The sequence below is a fragment of the Fundulus heteroclitus genome, unplaced genomic scaffold, assembly GCF_011125445.2.
Source record: "Fundulus heteroclitus isolate FHET01 unplaced genomic scaffold, MU-UCD_Fhet_4.1 scaffold_202, whole genome shotgun sequence".
NCBI classification, from domain to species: domain Eukaryota; kingdom Metazoa; phylum Chordata; class Actinopteri; order Cyprinodontiformes; family Fundulidae; genus Fundulus; species Fundulus heteroclitus.
In genome coordinates this window covers 1-20,443 of record NW_023396614.1, presented here as the reverse complement: position 1 = coordinate 20,443, position 20,443 = coordinate 1, and the positions used below count along the sequence as shown (strand labels likewise).

The 20,443-nt window shown below is 40.9% G+C and overlaps 1 protein-coding gene across 1 annotated transcript; it reads left to right on the top strand.

The window, feature by feature from the left end:
• Nucleotides 1-3,825: 3,825 nt before the first annotated feature.
• Nucleotides 3,826-17,234, top strand: LOC118559017 (coxsackievirus and adenovirus receptor homolog). Its single transcript, XM_036129692.1, has 5 exons — nt 3,826-4,182; nt 11,522-11,875; nt 15,443-15,544; nt 16,268-16,594; nt 17,178-17,234. The coding sequence occupies exons 1-5, from the start codon at nt 3,930-3,932 to the stop codon at nt 17,183-17,185; spliced, it is 1,044 nt and encodes a 347-aa protein (XP_035985585.1). The 5' UTR covers nt 3,826-3,929; the 3' UTR covers nt 17,186-17,234.
• The last annotated feature ends 3,209 nt before the right edge of the window (nt 17,235-20,443 follow it).

The window sequence follows — 20,443 nt, the reverse complement described above, 5'->3', positions numbered from 1 at the left end:
AAAAGGGCAAAAAAATAAATAATGATCGCTGACTAACATTTGAAACAAAAGCAAGTACAAAATATATATATTTTTTGAAATAGAGAAAATAAAACCACTATATCAAAAACAACGGACCAGTTATTATATAGTTTTTTTATTTTCTGTACCGATCCGTTGTGGTGAAGAGAGAGCTGAGCCAAAAGGCGAAGCTCTCGATTTACCGGTCGATCTACGTTCCTACCCTCATCTATGGTCACGAGCTTTGGGTCGTGACCGAAAGAACGAGATCCCGGATACAAGCGGCTGAAATGAGTTTTCTCCATAGTGTGTCTGGGCTCTCCCTTAGAGATAGGGTGAGGAGCTCAGTCATCCGGGGAGGACTCAGAGTAGAGCCGCTGCTCCTCCACATAGAGAGGAGCCAGTTGAGGTGGCTCGGGCATCTGGTCAGGATGCCTCCTGGACGCCTCCCTGGTGAGGTGTTCCGGGCACGTCCCACCGGGAGGAGGCCCAGGGGAAGACCCAGGACACGCTGGAGGGACTATGTCTCTCTGCTGGCCTGGGAACACCTCCCAGGAGATGGGTGGATGGATGGATGGATGGATGGATGAATAACTTTATGTATAAACAAAAGGCTGAAACACTAGCTTGAATAAAACACATGTTGTAAGAGAGAGCAATAAACGCTGACAAGACAGAAAATGATTAAAATCAATAAATATACTCAAAACTAAAAAAATAACTGTATAAAGAAATTTCAAGTATTTAATATTTCACCTGAATCCAAACAACATTAATGCATTTTTATATTATCAATTTCAACCGGAATACAGCAGAGGATGAGGCGAATAATGACAGAGAATGTGTGTAAATTAATTCCACGGCATGATCTATTTTAGGTGCAGCAGTTTCAGAGAAAAAAAATACCTGTTAATGTATTTTATATTATGTTTATAATATATTTACATCCTTTGTAATCTAGTGGAAGCTCATGTGTGACTGATTTTCAATGGGGAAACAGATGAAGCACAGCGAGGCTGACTGACCGTCTGTCAGAGCTTTTGAAGCAGAAGTGGCTGACAGCTTTGCTGGTTTGATGAAGAGACGGTAAACTTTTCTTGTTGCCAAAGTCTGAAACAACACAGAAACAAATTGCTACATTTGTTGCTTTTGAATAAAAAACTTTCTAGAAGGTAATTCAGTCCCTATTGGCTGTCCAATAAGTTACTAGATGGCATCATCACTTAATTTGCATATTTCAGCATGAGATTCAGTCAGACCAAAAAGTGGTACAAAACACTGTAAATGTTTAGAACTAGTAATGAACTCTAAAGAACTATTTCATTCCTTTTCATGCTTTCTCCAAACCCACACTAAATAAATACATTTTGCAAACTAAAATGCATGGATCGGGCCATGCTTAGACAACTTTATATACGGAGATCAAAGTTTTAATATTGCCAGAATAAAGCAGTAATGATAGAGTAATCAGGAGAAAACAATAATTTTGGACTTCTTTTGTGCAAATATAAAAGACTTATACATCTCTAAGGCAAGACCTCCTCCTGGCAAATTAGATGACAAACGTGTTTTTCTCTGCTCAGAATATAACTTTATTTCAGAGGCAACCTGCTGTAAAGAGAACAGAGAAAATGGTCACGGAAAGCCCTTCAGGGTTGTTTTGGGGTAACAGACTGAGGTAACACTGTGTCAGCCACATGGAGATGACATCAATGCCATGACTGAGTCTGTGACAGACTATATAAACGTCTGTGTGGAAAACACCATGCCCACCAGAGCAGAGAGATGCTTCTCCAAGAACAAACTATGGATCACCAGTTAGCTAAAGGAGCTGCTGAATGACAAAAAGAGTATAGAGAAGAAACCTAAAGTCAAGATAAGAGAAAAGAGATGTACAGGAAGAAGCTGGAGAGCAAGCTCCAGCAGAACAGTATCAGAGATGTGTGGTCAGGGATGAAGAAGACCACAGGCGTCAAGCAGAAGGAGGATCGGTCTGATGGAAGACTTTACAGAGCCAATAACTGAACACATTCAACAGATTCAGTTCAGGAACAAACTCATCATCCTCCACTCCTGCCCAAAGCCAAACAGTCATCACACCCTTCTTTGACACAAAACTTCTCACTTCAGATGTTTTATTTTCTGCCTCAGCCATGTTTGTTCTCAGCAGAAGATGGTGCTGCCCTTTCCTCTCCCTTTGCAGAGTTAAAATTTAAGGCTTTAAGAAGGTTTTGCCACAGCAGGAACGATGATGGGGACTTTAAAGGAGCTTTAAGTAATACTGACACCTTGTGGCTCAAATCGGTACAACAGCCAGTCACAACAATCCTATATGCTGGTTTTAAATGCTGTGTTACTCCACTTCTCTCAGTGGCTGCTGTATTAGCAGGCTACTGCTCTTTTGCCAAGATAAAATAGCAAATGTGTTGGGAACCCTGGACTCTCATGTGATTGGCTCAGGAACCAGGAAGTAAACATGGGCTAGACTCTGAACCAAAGTAGTTCTGAACTGTACCTCTAGGTTTGAAAGGAGAAAAATGTGACTAAGACATTGTTGATGAGACGGACCAATCGATTATAGGGAATGTTACTTCAATCGCAGGTGTCAAATGAGAATGATTTAGGTTGATTTTACAGTAAATATCTTTCTCATATAAATCTCAAGACTTTTGACCGCAGTGACATTTTTAAAGGTTGGATATTAGATATTTGCATATATAATATCTAATAATCACTGATTCAGCAGTGTTGTTTGGATTAGATCCAGAGAAAGCAGCTCCTCTGCCTTCTCCCTCTTCCTGCACACAGTGGTTCAATCAGGGACCATGAACAACTTTTTAAACACTCTTTATGTCATGAATCGGAGGCAGGGGACCCAGAATTCAGCCAGACCAGCAGAGGTTCAGATCAGGTTCTTTATTAAGACTGAGGCAAAAACCAAAAAACCTCACAACCAAAAAACGGCACAACAATAAACAGACTAACGGGGCAGGCAGGACAGGGACAGGATGGCTCAGATCACTGGAGACAAGGGGGTCAAAAATCCAAACGCTCACCCATACTCAACAAGACGACCTGGCACTGATGTCTGGTCTCAACTGTTTATATGGAGGTGGAATCAGGTGAAACCGGTCAGAGATGATTGCAACAGGGGTGGAGTAAGGCAGGTGTGCAGAGTAAGTAATTAGACCAGACATCAGTGCAGAGGATCAAAACAAGAAATAAACCAGAAACCAAAGCTAAAAAGCTGACAGGACAAGTGGACAGAAACTACACCAAACTTACTGAGAAACAAAATCACTCTAAAGTAAAAACCTAAAACAAAAAATAAAGCTAAGACTAAAACAAATGGCAAAACAGGATAAACTAACAGTAAATAAAAACCCAGACAGGACACAAACTCAAAGCAGGAGAGGAAAATGACTCAAAAATTAAACCAGAACAAAAACCAGAATATTAAACTTTAGAGAAAAAAAACCGAATAGCTAAATCTAATAAAACCAATGGCAGATAGATTACATAGGTAAGATGCATCCCATTTTTATCAGATCTTTTGTGTCACGTCCCTCTTTGAAGGAGAAGAAGGATGCTCAAAGAATGACAGCAGAATCAAGTAAATGAGAAGAGCTTCTAATGGCATAGCAGAGACTTCTGGTCTTCTGGAAGCTTCTTCTCTTTTCTGGGACATGTGAAAATGATTCTGCTCTGGTTTTATCTATTAAAACAATAAGAAAATAGTTTAAAACTTTTCTGTCTGTTTCTAAAGCAGGATTAGACATTATTTATCCTCTTTAACTTCTCTGCTCTGTGATGTTTTCTCTCCTGCAGATCAGGGAATCATCAGAGCTGAATCTGGAGAAACTGTCATTCTGCCATGTAGAGCTCCTGAGAACCAAACTGTTACAGCTGCAGAGTGGAGGAGGACTGATATGGAGTTTAGTGAATATGTTATTCTGTACCAGAACAAGAAGGTTGATAAAGAGGCTTCGTGTCCATCCTTTAAGAACCGGGTGGATCTGCAGGACGTGGAGAATGGAGACGCGTCATTGGTTCTGCAGAAGGTGACGACTGCTGATAGAGGAACATATCAGTGTTGGGTCGTTCAGGGAGGAAAAAGTCGCAGAAAGAGAGCCGATCCGGAAGATGACCCCATCAGCATCATTAACCTGAGAGTCCAACCAGGTGAGAAGGGCTGCAACCAATGATTATTTTAATTATCAACTAAGCACAATCATTTATTAGTGGCATCCCCATCATCTTTACAGATTCTTGTAAAAAAAGATTTTTACTCACTTCTTCATTGATGTCCTGTTACTACCTTTTTTGTCCTAAGTGCCGTGTGAGAAGGCTGCCAGCAGGGACGTGCAGAGACCGTTGGAGGGGCAGGTGCTCAAAGTTAAAAGAGGGCACATGGGGCACGGATTTAAAACACGATACAGAAACATACCTTGCTATACAACCGGCTGAAATCTACCAACCCATACTATAAAGAATGTAACATGGAATCAAGGGTGTAGGTTTGATTTGAACTTTGATTTGAACTTTAACCCTAGGGACACTTCATTGGTCTGACATCATTGGTGCTACGCAATATGCATGCTCCTTTTTCTTTATGCTTGACTTGAGCGTCAGGACGCGTTTCTTCTGTCTAAAGAGAAAAGCAGTATTTCTTGCTACATTTATACAAATTTTATAAGCACAACACACACTAGATGCTTTTTGTTAATCTGGTGGCATAGTGATAATAGCATTGAGCTTGGGTCCCAGAGGTTCTGAGTTCAACTCCCACAGACTACCACTCTGGGTCCCTGAGCAAGACACTTAACCCCAGATTGCTCCCCAGGCGCCGCACATGGCAGCCCACTGCTCCCCAAGGGGATGGGTTAAGATGCAGAAGTGAATTTCTCCATTGTGAGATCAATAAAGTTCAATTATTCAATTATTATTATTATCATTAAAATCCTATGGGCAGGTCAGTTAGTGATATTCTTCAGCAACACAAAGATCCCCAAGGAAATACTCGATAGACAATGCTTTCAGATTACTGAAGGCGGGTTAAAGCTGTGTGAAAACCACATGTGATATTACCAAGTACAGTTATTAATAGTGGTAACTGATTTTGGTCTCTGGGAGTTTATGTTTCACTCCCCTAAAGGTCCTCCGTCTGTTGAAAGAATCACAAGAAATGGTCAACGGCTGAACAGGATAAGAAATAGTTTATCAGCAATTTGGCAAAAAAGTTATGGCACCAGAGGTTTTTGAAATGCATCTACCGAAGAACCTTTTTCCATTTGTTTTGTAAATCCCTACAACACAAATGGCTACATTTAGTTATTAACGTAGCAATCTCTATTAAGGCACTGGTGGTTTTAGTATAATTGTAGCCTGTCTTGACAAAAGCAGATCCTGTACTCTAAATCTTTTGTCCACAAACAAAATGTCACCTGGTTCAATGTGTTGTATAATGCCAGATCAGAGACAAAGCATGCAGCACCTTTAGGGGTAACTTTCATTGTGGTGTGATGTTTGTAGGAGGAATGTGAAATCCTCTGCTGTCCATAATCCCTAGGTGTCTGACAAAATAACCCTGTACAGTCTACACAACATCTGACATTTTTAAACCGCCTATACATTCTTGGCCAAGATGTTATGATATCTTTTGTTGGGAACATAGGGACATTTATTGACTTGAAATATAAGAAAATTAACTGAATCCATTTGATGAAAATGTAGCTTACTAATGATTCAGATGTGTCAAACATGTAGGCAATCATTTTCAGTCAAAGTCCTCTCTGGAACCTCAGAACTAAAATGAAACGTTCCTCCTCTGGAGTAAAACGCCTTGGTCAGGGGTCTGAACTTGTGGCTCTGGAGCCACAAGTGGCTCTTTGGACCTTCCACAGTGGCTCTTAATTACTTTGGCTAAAAATTATATTTTTATTATGATATTTTAATGTAAGAATGATAATAAATTTAGGTTTTAGCTTTTTATTTCATAATAATTGCTTTTAATGTTTACAACAGAATGATGCAAAAAGTGCCATTAATATAAAATTTTTTCATTATGATGGAAACTATGATTTTGTTTTACATCATGATCCACAAGTAGCAACATCCCGTCCATCCTATTCTTTCAAACCTCAAATAGACGGACCAGTTTTTCCCCATTTGCCTCATTGGTTTCGCTAGTTTTTCCCCTGGAATCCCAATATTTCAGGTTGTATTTTGCTGGCCTAAGAAATGTGTCCAATACCTCAAACTATTCAGGAAAATTCCAGTTAAAAACTTTGTATTCTTCCTATCTTTAAAATCATACTTGGGAGCATCATGTTGGTAACTTCTGGCTTATGTATGTACCGGTCAAATATTGTGTAGCTCTGTCATCAGTGCTAGCTGCAGATGCACTCTCAGCCATGACTTCTCCCAATCGCCTCAAATGTAGTGTTTTCACTCTGTTCTGATGGATCTTGAACTGATGAAGTGTGAAGTCTTTTTCTCCCATGTTTAGGTGGATGTTGTGCAGTTTTGTTGCTACATTTCAATGGGGTCATTTTTTTACGCACCTGTTGCTTTTGTGATTCCTCGTCTGTAAGCGTCGCTAATATTGGTTCATCATCCTGACAAAATACTGAGAGCAGATGTTCCATGTTATTTTCTCTAAATTTATTAAATCAGATTGCCCACATAAAAACTGCCAGCGCTTTGCTTTCTCAGTCTTTAACTTTCCTGGTATCTTTCCCATTGAGTCATGCTATTGCCGGTTTTACCAGCTTTGTGAAACTAATAAAAAAATCGTACCCTCTGGACACCGTTCTGGAGTCTGAATCACATTGTTACGACCCCAAGGTCTAGGGGTTCAGGGGCAGTAACATAAAAATGTGTCCAGAGAAAGTAGTATTATAAAAAGGTGATTTATTACAAAAAACAATACAACCCAGTTTAAAAGACACAATACAACTTAACCCAATTAAAACGGAAGAAAATTACTAACAAACTTAAGAAGGTGAAGTGCAAATGAAATTACAAAGTCCAAACAAGTCAGTCAGAAGGTAACTCAAAACAATCCAAACCAAAAGACAACAGGGAGCACCAAACCTCCCTAGCACAAGCTTAGAGCTAGCAAAAGCAAACACAGTCAAACTGCTTTAGCAGACCACACAAAAGTTCCAAGAGGTCCAAAAAGCAGTAGCAAACTTATTCTCAGATGTGTTGTTTTTTTGAAAAGTTATGAGAATGATCCCAGTTTCTAAGAGGAACATAGAATAATTTAGGTTTACATACACATTACTTCACAGTACTGTCATCTTTTCACTATTATGCTCCATGTTGATATTTATATCATAAATAACAAATGCACTGGTGAACATTAGCTGTTCATGGCACAAAATATAAATACATATATAAAATGTAACTAACTACAGGTACTCATAATAAATTGTATACTTCTTAAAAAAATAAATCAATATTTAAAACATTTAGATGAATAGCGAGTCAATATTAAACCATGACCCAAAGAATCAAAATCAAATGAAATTGTGAGGTTCTTAACAATACCCAGTCCTACTCCAGTTAGACATTAACCTCAAACAAATCTGTAGCTTCATATTAATCTCAGGGATAAATGAAATTAATAATGCAAATCTGAGACAAAACTATAATAATTAACTATGTCACTGTTGTTAAAATGTTATTGAAATGCAACATACAGCACTTTAAGATTACTTTATTAAATAATATCATATAATTAATTTTTACATTTCCTGAATCCAAACTGCATAAATCTAATTTTACCAAAAGATGTACACACAGTGAACAAGGTGAATAAGTGATTCAAGCTGTGTTGTAGTCAGGTAATTATTTTACTGCAACAGTTTCAGAGAAAAAGAGACTAGATTAACAACTATATTATATTTATCCTCCACTTTGTAACCTAGGGTGGAATCAGCAGCAGCTTTGCACATGTGTTATACATTTGCAGTGTGAAAACGGAGTAGGTCTCCTCTATGCTCTCTTTGCTCTGAATGCATGCAGGGCTTTCAGGACGAGACAGCTGCCTGTAAGACAGCGCTGAGGGAAACAGGGAGGAGAAAAATGGTAGCAAGATTACAGCTTTTACTTGAAGTTGGTATATTGGCAAAAAACACAAAGAAAAGTCACTAGATTTGTTTCTAGTTGTTTTTTTTAATAAAAGTTGCTGGAAGGATCAGAAGAATCCCCACATAAAGCAACAGAGTCGCTAACTTGGCAACACTGGACTGTCGTCTTCCTTAACTACTGAGAGCAGAGCAGCTCAGTAGCTACCGTAGCTTCATTCACTAGCAGCTACGTAATAAGACAGAGGACCTGGTGGCATAATTAAAATTATCGTATCTCCAGACTGACAAGGTCCATCAATGTTTGATGTTTGCTCTAGTTTCTTATTTCTGACTCTTTGAAAAGATCCCATAATCTATAGGCTCGGTTCCTCTTTGGGTTCCTGAAGGTGTTTGTCCAGAATGTGACTTCCTGTAACCTTTGACCTTTTAGGCTGATTTTCTGTGTTTCCATTGTGGCTCTGAAGGTTGGGCTGTTTCTGTGGACTGCATCTCCTGACCAAAATAGGAAATTAGACCAGAACAGCATTAATCTCAGGGTGGTTCATAGCAGTAATGGCAGGGCTTTATAATGTGTGGCCCAGGGGCCATTGGGGCCATTGGATTGATTTTAGTGTGGCCCCTGGACCATATTTCAGGACTGGGTTAGGATGGTTCGGGTGCAGGTGTTGCTCCTTCTCCACGGGCTCTACTGGATTTCACCTGCTCTACTCCAGCCTGCTCAGCTATTATTGTCACTTTTTTTTTCAACCGGCCTGGAAATTCCTGGAAGAGAAAACCACGTCCTGGAGGTGTGGCCTTTAACCCCCACGTCTGGTTTGTGACGTTAATACTCAAACAAAATCTGCCAAAATTGGTAAAGAATTGTATATGCAAGATTGTCTTGGATGTTTTTAAGGCTAAAATAATCCACTGGTATAAATATCTGGATCACAGATCAAACCTGAAGTAATAAATAAGGCCCAGCTTCTCTCTGCCTATCACTCTTTAAAGACACAACTTAATAACATTAACGCTAAATCCATGGATCTGATTGAAGTTATTAAACAATTAAACACACAGCGTCTTTCTTTGGTTTCCTTCAGGCATAGTTCATGGTTTCTAGATAGTAAAATTATGCTTCAGTTTGACCCACTGTGTTCATACTGTTCCTGATATTAATCACTTCACTCTTCAGTTTTTCTGTGGAAAACCTTGTTTATCCTCACCATCGGCCAATCAGTGAACAGCAGTGTGTTCACGTCAAAACTCCGATAAAGTCCACTTGGTTTGACCCCTGGCCCTGAAAGAACTGAAATGCTCACAAAGCAGGCGGAGCAGAGGACAAACCGAGGCGGAGCCACTGGGGCTTATGGTCTGTGATGGAGGAAATCTGCAGACTTTACTGTTTCTGCTTCCCTGATCTGAACTCTGTCAGTCTGTGGAGGATCCAGAGGACGAGCTGATTGGACCAGATGCTGCAGCGCTGATGAGACTCAGGAGGAAGCATCTTTATCACAGGAACCTGACCCTCCTCCAGCAGATCCAACAGGATGTAAAAGTCTAAGTCTCAATGTTGACCTGAGAGATGCTGTCATCACACCAACATGGAGGAGAAAACTGACTTCTAGCTGATTGGGTTCCCAACACTTCCAGCAGCTTTTGTGTCTTTGTCATCAGCTCACAGAACTCTGATGGAGGATTAGGACTATTAATGAGAAATGGAAAAGAAAATTGCCACGGAGGAGACACAAAAACTCAGAAGTTTCTAGGTTAATTTCATGTTTACAAGAAAAATCTTCTCCGTTGTAAAGTTGCTGATTTGTAAGAAAACTATATTTTCCATGTGTAAAAGAAAATTTATTATATTGAACCAGGATGTTTTCTGACACTATAAAGTCAGACATTTGTAACAAAATCCCCTCAGAGGCTTTCTGACAAATAAAGTGGGATTATTGTGACAGAAGATGCCAGAAGTCCTCTCAGGTCTCAGGGTAAATCCAGGAGACGTGCATCAGGAAGTTCTTTGCCTTTTAGTCATAGAAAATTATTTTTACAGCAACTTCCTTCTCTGTGGCCGCATTATTGTTATTCTTTAATTAATGAGAGCCCTTATGCTCTGTTGATAATAATATGGATTCTCATGGTGGGCTAACCTTAGATATAATTACCATCGTTTTATTTAATGACAATATTTACACAATATTTTTTAACTTGATCTGATGCTGTTACTTCAAACATCTTAGTCCTCACTGTAGAGCACGGGTGTCAAACTCATTTTGGTTTAGGGGCCGCATTCAGCTTAATCTGATCTCAAGAGGGCCACACGAGTAAACTCATTGCAAGATTAAATAGAACTAATAAAAGTGGACTTGCTGTTGATTTTCATATCAAATTAATTTCACTTTTACACAATATATTATGAATAACCTCAGCATTTTTTAAAAAAAGTATGTGCAATTTCAACAATAATTTTACTCAGTTAAACATTTACTTGTGCATTATGCATAAGAACTGATCACAGTGATTGTACAATGTTGAAAAACATTTATTCACATTTTTTGGAACTTAAAAACACTGTCCTGCATGACAAAATACATCAAACAGATAAAAATTAAGAAATTATTTAAAATAAATTTTCCACATCTAAAGCTCTGCTGATTAAAACACAGCGCCCCTCGTGGACAATCTAGGAACTGCAGAATTTCAATTAAACAAAGTACATGTTTTTTTCAATAATTATTTTATCATTCTCTTCCTTTTATCTCCTCTTTCACCTTTTCTTTTTTCTTCTTGTTCTTCCTTTCCTCTCCTACTTTCCCATTGTAGCGTCCATATCATTTGAGCTATTCCCCGCATGAATCATAATAAAACTATTCACATTCATAAATCAAGCGGAGCACTATGGCAAAAGCAGTACTGCTCCACTTGTGAAAGTAAAATCTGATGAGTTCTTTTGGGCATTAAGACAACAATTCTTATTGCCACATTGCCAGACAGGACACTGAAAAAAAAAACATTTTTTTTTTTTTTTTTTTTTTTGAATAATGATAATCCATTTAGCCAGCGGGCCGGACTAAATTGTCCGTATGTTTGACACCCCTGCTGTAGAGTAAATCTGATGTTGATGGCTGATAATTATCTAAAACTCTGATATCTGTGAGCTGAAACTTTCTATCAGAGATTCTATGATCAATCAGTCAGAGATGAAAGCAGAGACTTCTGGTTCTTCTCTGGTCTGGAACATGTTGAAGATCTGCTAAAGGCCTGGGGCCCAGAAAATGGTTCTGGTCCGGTTTAAACTATTAATAAGTCAATAAGAAATGATTAAAATAGTTTGAGATGATCTAGTGTTTCTGTTCCCTAAACAGGATTAGACATTATTCTAATAGTGAACGTTCAGAGCTCCTTTCTAACCTCTCTGCTCTGTGTTGTTTCTTCTCCTTCAGTTCGAAGAACCATCCCAGCTGAACATGGAAAGGACATCATTCTGCCATGTAGAGCTCCTGAGAACGATCCTGATAGAGATGTAGACTGGAGCAGAACTGATCTGGAGTCAGGTCAATATGTTCTTATGTACAGAAACAGGAAGTTGGATCAAGAGGTCCAGTTTTCATCCTTTAGGAACCGGGTGGATCTGCAGGACATGAAGAATGGAGACGTGTCTTTGGTTCTGAAGAAAGTGACGACTGATGATACAGGAACATATGAGTGTCGAGTCATTCAGAGAGGAAATAGCTGCAGGAGGAGATTCATTCTGAACACTGACCCTCTCAGTGTCATTAACCTGAGAGTTGAACCAGGTGAGTCTGTTTGTCTCTGGATCAGAACCTCCAGCAGCTTCCTGGTTGCTGATGTCAGAGAGAAACATCTCAGATCAGATGTTGGTGTTTTCTAAGCTGTTCCTCCAGGTCTGCAGCTTCTGAGCTTTAGATGGACAGAAACAAACACTTCACTCATCCATGGTCTCCAGATCCTGAAGAACTGAGATCTGATGGTTCATTTTTCACCTAAACCTGCTTCAGAAATATATTACAAACATAATAAGGTTAGATTGATTAGAAGTATAAGCATCTGTTGGTGTCAGCAGCAGCTCTAGAGAACAAGTGCATAACATTTTAAATCTAACCTAAATAAACTCCTGGAAACTCATGAATCAATATTTGCTGATTCAACTAATGGAGACTGTCAAACCAACCTATTGTACCTGAGCCTATTTGACCCAATATTAGTCCTCGTAATTAGATTTAACAAGTGCAGTTGATCAGATAAATTTAAAAGGTCTCAGCAGAACTGACACCCACTTATCATACTCTAGAGATTTTACATCCACTAGCTGAGAAAAAATGTCCAAATCAAGTTTATTAGAATGGGTGGGATAAAAAAAGAGAAAACAAGAGAAAAAACAAATAAAATAGTCAAAAATAAAATATAAAACCTACACGGCAGTTCTAGATAAAGGAACACACGCTAAATATCAACTCGAAGTATTTATATGCAACAGAGTAAATACGATTTTTTTACACCTGTTCCAATTCTAAAGTACAAGTACACAAATTGTGTTCTGTAAGTTTCACATCATAAATGCCTTACCTTCTCAGTTTTGCTCCAAATGGTCCAGAAATGTTGTTGCAAAACTATTTGTGCATTGTAACTTTCGTGTTTTGTAATTGTATATATTTTTTTATCTGTCACAATTACAAAAAAGTCACACCTCTGTCGTGCAATCATACACTGTTTAAAGTTATTTAATGTTTAATGTTCTAGTTTAATGTTTAATAACCCTCTGTCTGTTAAGTATTGTCTGGTGATGATCAGCTCTTAAGCTGATATCAGGACAATGGTTGAAAGGGATGAATTTGAGCACTAGCCATCTTTTAACAGCAAAACCTGCACACACATAGAATAAAAGGAGTGGCAACTTCTTTTGAAGTTCAAGAATTTAATAACAAAAATAAAATGAACATCCAGAGAACATCACTATGTAATGCTGTTTATCTGAATTAACACAATCTTTCGATTAATAAATCCTCTCTACTAGGCTAGTGAAACTTAACTAAACTACTAAGCAAAATGAAGATAAAAAGAAGCTAAGCTAAGGAACTATTTACATGCAAAACAAACAAAAGTGGTTGGTCATAATCAGAATAATTCAGTGAATCCTTGTTCACTGAAGATCTGATTCCAAAAAGCATGGTATGGAGTTAAAAACATTTGGCATGTGTTTCCCCCCATTCACAATGCAAAGCCCAAGTTAACCAGAACATTATTTGATGAAATAACATTCTGAAGACCGGTTTGTCCTGTAAAATCATTTAATTCAGAATCGCTTGCCTTTGTTTATACGATTCTACCTCCGGGCGCTAGGGGTCGCTGCAGCTATCGTTGCTAACCTGTATAAAATCTATAGTTATCAAAATTGCCTTTACACCAACATTAATATTCAATATTAATACTACCCATGGGTAGTACCCTTGATCGCACAGCAGAGGGCGCTGCCTGCTCGTTCAGTCTGTACCAACCGGAAACACATATATGGCCTGCTGCCATGTTGCCTTCCAAGGGACCCAGCCCACGCAGACCTTCGAAGGATACAAGCCACTGATATTTATTGTATTTTATCATTTATGGCTGGTACAGACTGACCGAGCAGGCAGTGTCTTCTGCTGTGCGATCAAGGGTACTACCCACAAGTCACGGATAATTTATACCGGTGTGACATTTGGAGAAAAAGTGAAAATGAAGGTGTAATTCGTAAAGTTGAATTTGTGACTCATGCAGTTGTATTCATTGATTTGTATTTATGTTAAGGGAAAAAAAATTAAACATTTTTTGAAGATTTTAATACATGTGTTTGAATTTGTTTTGCACCATTTGTTTTAGATCAACTGGAACAAAACTGAATGGAAGACATTTTTGATGTGCTACTCACAGAATACAATTTGTGTACTTGTACTCAAGAATTTGAAGAGGTGTAACTTTTTTGTAATTATATATTGTTACTATATAAAAAAATATTTATACAATTACAAAGCTCCAATGTTGCAATTCACAAATAGTTTTGCAACACAGGTTCTGGACCATTTAGAGCAATGTAAGATGTTTTTAAAGTGCAGCTTGTACTTAAAATTTGAACAGGTGTAAAAAAAATTACTTGTGAATTAAAAAAAAAATTCTACAATTACAAAACTTGTAATGTAACTCTCTCTGCAACTTCAAATTCACACTTACAATGCACAAATAGTTTTGATTCAAAATTACCTTCATAGTGTTCCATCATTTTAACTTTTGGAAGAACATCTCTGAGCACAGAGATGTTCTGAGCACAGATGACATGGATCAAAGTAGTGGTGGTCAAAGGTTTTCTTTGGAGTCATGCAAACCAGGAAGTCAGAAAGTTCAGCCCTAGGGGCCCTAGTATGTATTTGGTGTGGCCCCTGGACCACATTTCAGGACTGGCTCAGACTGGGTTAAGTGGGGGTGGGGTGCAGGTACTACAGACGGGTATCAATTTGGATTTCCCAAATCGATTCAATTCCCGATCCAGTTAGATTTTCGATTCAGTTAAGGATATCATGCTGTAGCAATTTTACTTGGATATGGAAGACATTATCTAAAGAAGTAATGCTCCAAATAGTAGAAACTAACTTTAGTAAAAAATATGTAAGTAAGTCAAGGAATAAGTTAAAAACCGAAGAGCCACAATATTAATGTCAATATTACAGACCACCATGGACGGGTCAGACTGAAATACATTTTTTTTACTATTTACAAAACCATGAAGCACACCTAAAGGAAAGTAAAATACAAAACAAAACAAAAATACTTCAGCTTTCTAAGCGCCAACAGAAGCTCTGTATTTAATAACTTAAATCAGATCCACGGTGCAGGGAGGCTTTCTCTCATTTTTAACTGATGCTGCTCTCTTCCTTCTCTTCCTCCTGCATGGAGGGGCTGTGACACAAAGGATTCAATAAAAACGATTAGGTCTCCTCTGTGTAATCTGTCTAACATTAGTTCTGTTAGTTTCATCTCTTAAGAGTGTTTGGTTCAAAAAGTTATTCACGGCCCCTGAGTGAACCACTGTGAGGAGGAAGAGGCAGAGAGGAGCTGCAGCAGGATCTGACAACCTGCAGAATCAGTGCAGCACAAAAATCCAAAATCCAACCTATACAATTTATTAACAGTTTTGTATTTTAAAGTCCTTCTCATCATTCTCTTCACGGCTGAGACAAAAACTTTGTAATAAATCGCTAAAGTTTGGAGCAGATCAGGCAGACTTAGAACTGCTGGTTAAAGTCCGTTATTGAAGCTAACAGCTGCTGTAGATCCAGGTCAGAGGTCATGATGTTCTTTATTTGTCTCCACAGCACCGTCATGGCCCACAGTTCTCCTGGTTCTCCTGGTTCTCCTGGTTCTGGTTCTGATTGTTGCAGGTCTTTTGTATCATTTTCGGCTCTGTTTCATGTCAGGTGAGTCTCTAAAACTCCGTTACCCATAATGCTGATGGTCACTGCCTGGTCTCCTATCGTTGCTACAACCTTCTCCATGAGGATCCTGAGCAGGACTCTAGAAGCTCCTCTGAGGAACCTTCTGGTGGATTGTGGGTCAGATCTCAGCAGCTTCATGTCTCTTTGTCTGGTTGAGGACAAGCAGAGGCAGAAACTGCTGAGTCAGTGACTGAGGAGGAAGCAGAGCTGCTTGGTCTGCTGTCAGTCAGCAGCTGGTTCCCAGTTCACCAGAAGCTCACTGTGGAGATGGACAGAGATCTCTGAGCTGATGCTTCCATCATGGTCCATGAACACAGGACCTCAGAGGTTCTCAGCTCTCTGCTCATCATCTGCTCCACACTCTTTGATCCAGCAACACTTCTCACTCATCCATCCATCTGATGGGTTCCTCAGTAGGTTCTGACTTCTTCTCTGGTAGCTGCTCCACATGTCCTGAAGAAGAAAACACGTCTTCATCAGAAACTGGTTTAAACTGGTTTCTGTCAGACAGGAGACAGACGTGAGGTGAGCTCAGGTCACCTGGTTGGTCCACGTCCTCAAAACAACCTGCTGGACCTTCTTCAGTCTGAACACTGAGAGTCCTCCACCAGCAGGAGACCCAGAGACAAGGAGGAGACAGTCATGTGACCATCTGAGCTGCTGCTGCTGTCTGTCCAACTCATCTTGTCTTTTGTTGTCCTCTAGGATACTACGTGGTGGTGGATTCAGGGGAGGAGTCTGCCCTGATACCCTGCAGAACCAGACCATTCCTGCCTGGAGATGCTAGAGTGGAGTGGAAGGACAGCAGAGACAGGAAGGTCCATGTGTATGAGAGCGGTTCTGATCAGCCTGAAGAACTGGACAAGAGATACAGAAACAGAACCAAGATGAACAAAGACCTGCTGAGAACTGGAGACCTCAGTCTGACTCTGGAACACCCCACAGATGGAGACACTGACATCTACACCTGCATCGTCTCCAGAGGGAAGAGAAACATCCTGATGAAGAAACTAGTTGATCTCAGAATAAAAGGTCAGTGGTTTGAATCTCTGGGTCAAAGGTTAGAGGTTTAACTCTCTGGGTCAAAGGTCAGTGGGTTGGCAGTAATTGGAACGCGGCCTGCTTTAGTCAGCCTACACGCGATAAAACACGTGACACTGAACCCTTTGGCAAAACTAAGAAAAGAAAGATTGTCTACCTTCCCTGAATGAAGATTATAATAAAATAATATACATGCTTCTCGCTAGAAATGTCTTTATAACGCATGTAAATGCAGTGGTTTAGCTTAAATGTTCAGTGTAGGCTGGGCTGCTGTAATATTCATAGGGAGTCTGACCAAGCATCAATATGTGATGAGTAGGGAGAGAGAGAATATGTTAAACATTTGTCCTGAAAGCAGCAGAACCAGAACATCAGATCAATGTTTGCACCATTTTACACTTAATTCACATGAGAGCAAAGGAAATGAGGCCCAGGTTCTGATAGGTTCTTCTAAAGGAACAATTTGGATCAGAATGGGAAGAGTTCTGTTTGGCTCTCACTGAATAGCAAGATGTTAAACAGTTAGCTGGTTATGGTTCTGTTTCAGAAACATTTAACCCCTTATCACTATCAGAATCCTGAATCCTTCCCAAATCCAGCAGAACCACGCCTCGGAGGTCCAGAAGGTCCAGGTCCTCTAGTCTTTCAGCCGGTGTTCCTGTCGGCTTGGTTTTGGATCTCTACTCAGCTTCATAAAAACCCAGATTAATCTTCACTCATACCATTAAGAACCGGTTCCACTTTGAAATGGATCAAACTTGAACCCTCAGCAAAATGAAAAGGTCTGGAAAACTTTGACCCATCTGGACCTGCAGCAGAACCTGATGTCTGTTGGTCTTCTAGCTCATATCTAAGACTGAATCTTCTCCTGGTTCCGTTCCTCCCACACTTCCTCCTTCCTGCAGACAGAGAAGTTTGAACCCAGCAGAACCTCTCCACGAACGCTGATTAGTACCTTCCTGGGTCCAACAGCTGATCCAGGTCCAAATCAGAGTCAATCAGCTCTAAACTGAGCCAGAATCATCCTTTGGGGAAATTTTGATCAGTCCAGAACTTTCTGGGTCTTCCTACCAACAAACAGATCCAATCATCTTAAAGAGCTTCATCAATGCTTCCAGAACCCAGTCCGGTTATCAGAGAGATAAGCTTCTCTACACTGAAGGCTGTGAGGAGCTTGAAGAAGTTGAGGAACTCAGGAGGACCCAGAGAACTTCATGCGGACTAAGGAGGACGTCCTCATGTCCTCTGCCAGTGAGACAGAACCAGAACCCAGTTTCCACTGCAGTAAACTAACGGGCCTCATTTCTACTGGATCTTCTTTCTCCAACATGTAAGGAACTAAACTAGAGGACAGGAAGATCTGAAGTGTTGCTTCAGTTCTTCTGATTGGTCCACATTGAAGACGGAGCAGCTGAAAACTGGTCCCACTGAGAGCCGCCCTGGTTCTGGTGTCCAGATGGACGGGTCCAGTTCTTTCTGCCAGTCTGAGGGAACCAGGAGCTCAATGATGACGTTAGATCAACATGTTGAAGCTGTGAAAAACTGCAGCAGCAGCTTGAACTTAGTGTTGACTGCTGGTTGGGTTAGTCTACAGCTTTCTGCTGGCTCTCCTGTCCACACTGAGGACTGTCAGGGTTCTGCTGTGTGCCTGCTTTGATTGCCTCCACAGGTGGTGGCTGAGGGGCGTGCCCCACACCTGCGGCTCGTTCAGAGGCAGCTTCCTCTGGCTTCTTAAGCGAAGCACGGACAGACGGAAGATGCCAGAGCCTTAATCAGTCATGGTACGACATGGCCCTGTCCAAGCTTCAGTTCCTGCTCGTAAGTCATCGTTTTTGCTTTGGACTAACTTTGGTTCTCCTGTTTTTTGTCACAGTTTTTGTGTGCATGGATGCACTCACCCGTCTTTAAGCTCTGAAGATATTTTGAACCTGTGGAATCATCAGCTCAGATTTGCTCTGGCGCTCCCCCTCGTACTCCCTTGGCGTTACCAAGACGGGGATCGAGGTTCCCCCCTCCCGGATTCCACAGGCTTCTCCAGGACTCCTGAACTCTGGTTAATCCGTCTGTCGTCCCGTCAGTTGAGGTTTGCTTCGGGTTCCTCGCCAGCTCCATCTGCTGCCCTCCTGTCACCACTTCATCATCTAGAGTAGGCACACAAGGTTCCCGTGGCGCTACTCTTCCTCAGTTAGGTCTCTCCTGCTACATGGTAAGCAGCGTATGATTTGGCACGTTCCTGGTTCTTGCCTCCTATTCATTCTCTCCCCTTCTCTTACAGTCAACCCCACTCTGACGTTCAGGCCTCGTCCAGGCGATTATATTCTTGCTTCCTTTATTGCCTTCTTCTTAATAAACATCTTAAAACTGTGCTCTGGTCACCCGTTCTTATCTGCATGTGGGCTAAGCATCTCAAAAACATGACAGAAGAAGGCTCTGGCCATCAAAGCCCAGCAGATACGTTCGGGCGACAGCTTGCTGCACAGTAGGAGCAATTACAATCCTTCGGGTTAGCTGTTAGCTCCACTCACGAGCAGCTCCAGTCAGATGCCGCACAGCTTTGCCATCTCACCACTACTTGACTTCCGTATTTTCTTAACCTGTCACTCAAGCACTCGACGCCCCGCCTCCGGTCGAACAGAGCGCTGAAGTTAACAATCAGCCTCCTAACCCCGAGTGCTCTTCACCGTGTCCAGATAAATTCTCCGGAGAAAGCGGAGATTGTGGCGGTTTTCTGTTTCAGTGCAATTTGGTGTTTAATCGTGCTCCACAGGTTTTATCCTTCTTATCAGATCAAGATCTTCTATGTTCTCCGGCTTCTTTCAGGTAGGGCCCTTAGGTGGGCAGAATCCGATAGATTTATTAGGAACTACAGCCAGATAGCCTCTCCATCACATGCCCTCACCTCTACTAAGGTTTCCTTTGTCTGGGGATCAGAGGCGGAAGCCGCTTTCAATCAACTTAGGTCACAGTTTACACAGGCAACCTATCCTTACACACCCAGATCCCCAGAAACAGTTTATCTTAGAGATAGATGCCTCTGACACTGGGGTAGGAGCAGTCTTGTCCCAGCTGTCTGAATCCGACAACAAGCTCCATCCGTGTGCCTTCTTTTCACAACGCCTTTCCCCAGCCGAACGTAATTATGATGATAGCTGATCGTGAAATTTACTAGCCATTAAGTTAGCTTTAGAGGAGTGGGTGGGCATTGGCTTGAGGGGATCCGAACAAACCTATCAACATTTGGACTGATCACAAGAACCTTTCATACCTTCAGTCCGCTCGTCGCCTAAACCCTCGTCAAGCTCGTTGGTCTTATTCTTCTCCAGATTCAACTCTCCATCCTACAGACCCGGATCCAGAAATGTTAAGCCCGATGCTCTTTCTCGTCAATTCACCCCCAAGGAACAAGAAGGAGAGCCCGAGCTTATTTTGCCCCCCCCCCCCATGTTCTGTAGGAGCTTTACAGTGGGATCTCGAGGACAGGATTAACCAGGCCTTACGGCTGGACCCTGGTCCCGGTACTGGCCCATAGGGCCTCAAGTAGGTTCCCCAGAGTGTTCATCCTGAAGTTCTGCAATGGTGTCACGACTCCAGATTCTCCGCTCATCCAGGAATTTTCAGAACACAGTCCCAGGTTCTCGGCATTTTTGGTGGCCATCATGGACTAAAGATGTTAGAGAGTATGTGTTGGCCTGCCCCATTTGTGCTCGTAACAAGTCTTCTAACAAGCCACCCTCCGGTCTGCTCAACCCCCTTCCTATCCCCACAATGTCCTTGTGGTCCAAATTGATGTGGACTTTGTCACTGGTTCTACCCGTTCCCAAGGCATGTCAATGATTCTAA

Bases quoted from the DNA above. Each gene is read 5' to 3' on its own strand.
- LOC118559017 (XM_036129692.1), top strand. From the start codon at position 3,930: ATGGAGTTTAGTGAATATGTTATTCTGTACCAGAACAAGAAGGTTGAT. The intron at 4,183-11,521 runs GTGAGAAGGGCT...CTTCTCCTTCAG, and splicing joins TAACCTGAGAGTCCAACCAG to TTCGAAGAACCATCCCAGCT. The intron at 11,876-15,442 runs GTGAGTCTGTTT...TTGTCTCCACAG, and splicing joins TAACCTGAGAGTTGAACCAG to CACCGTCATGGCCCACAGTT.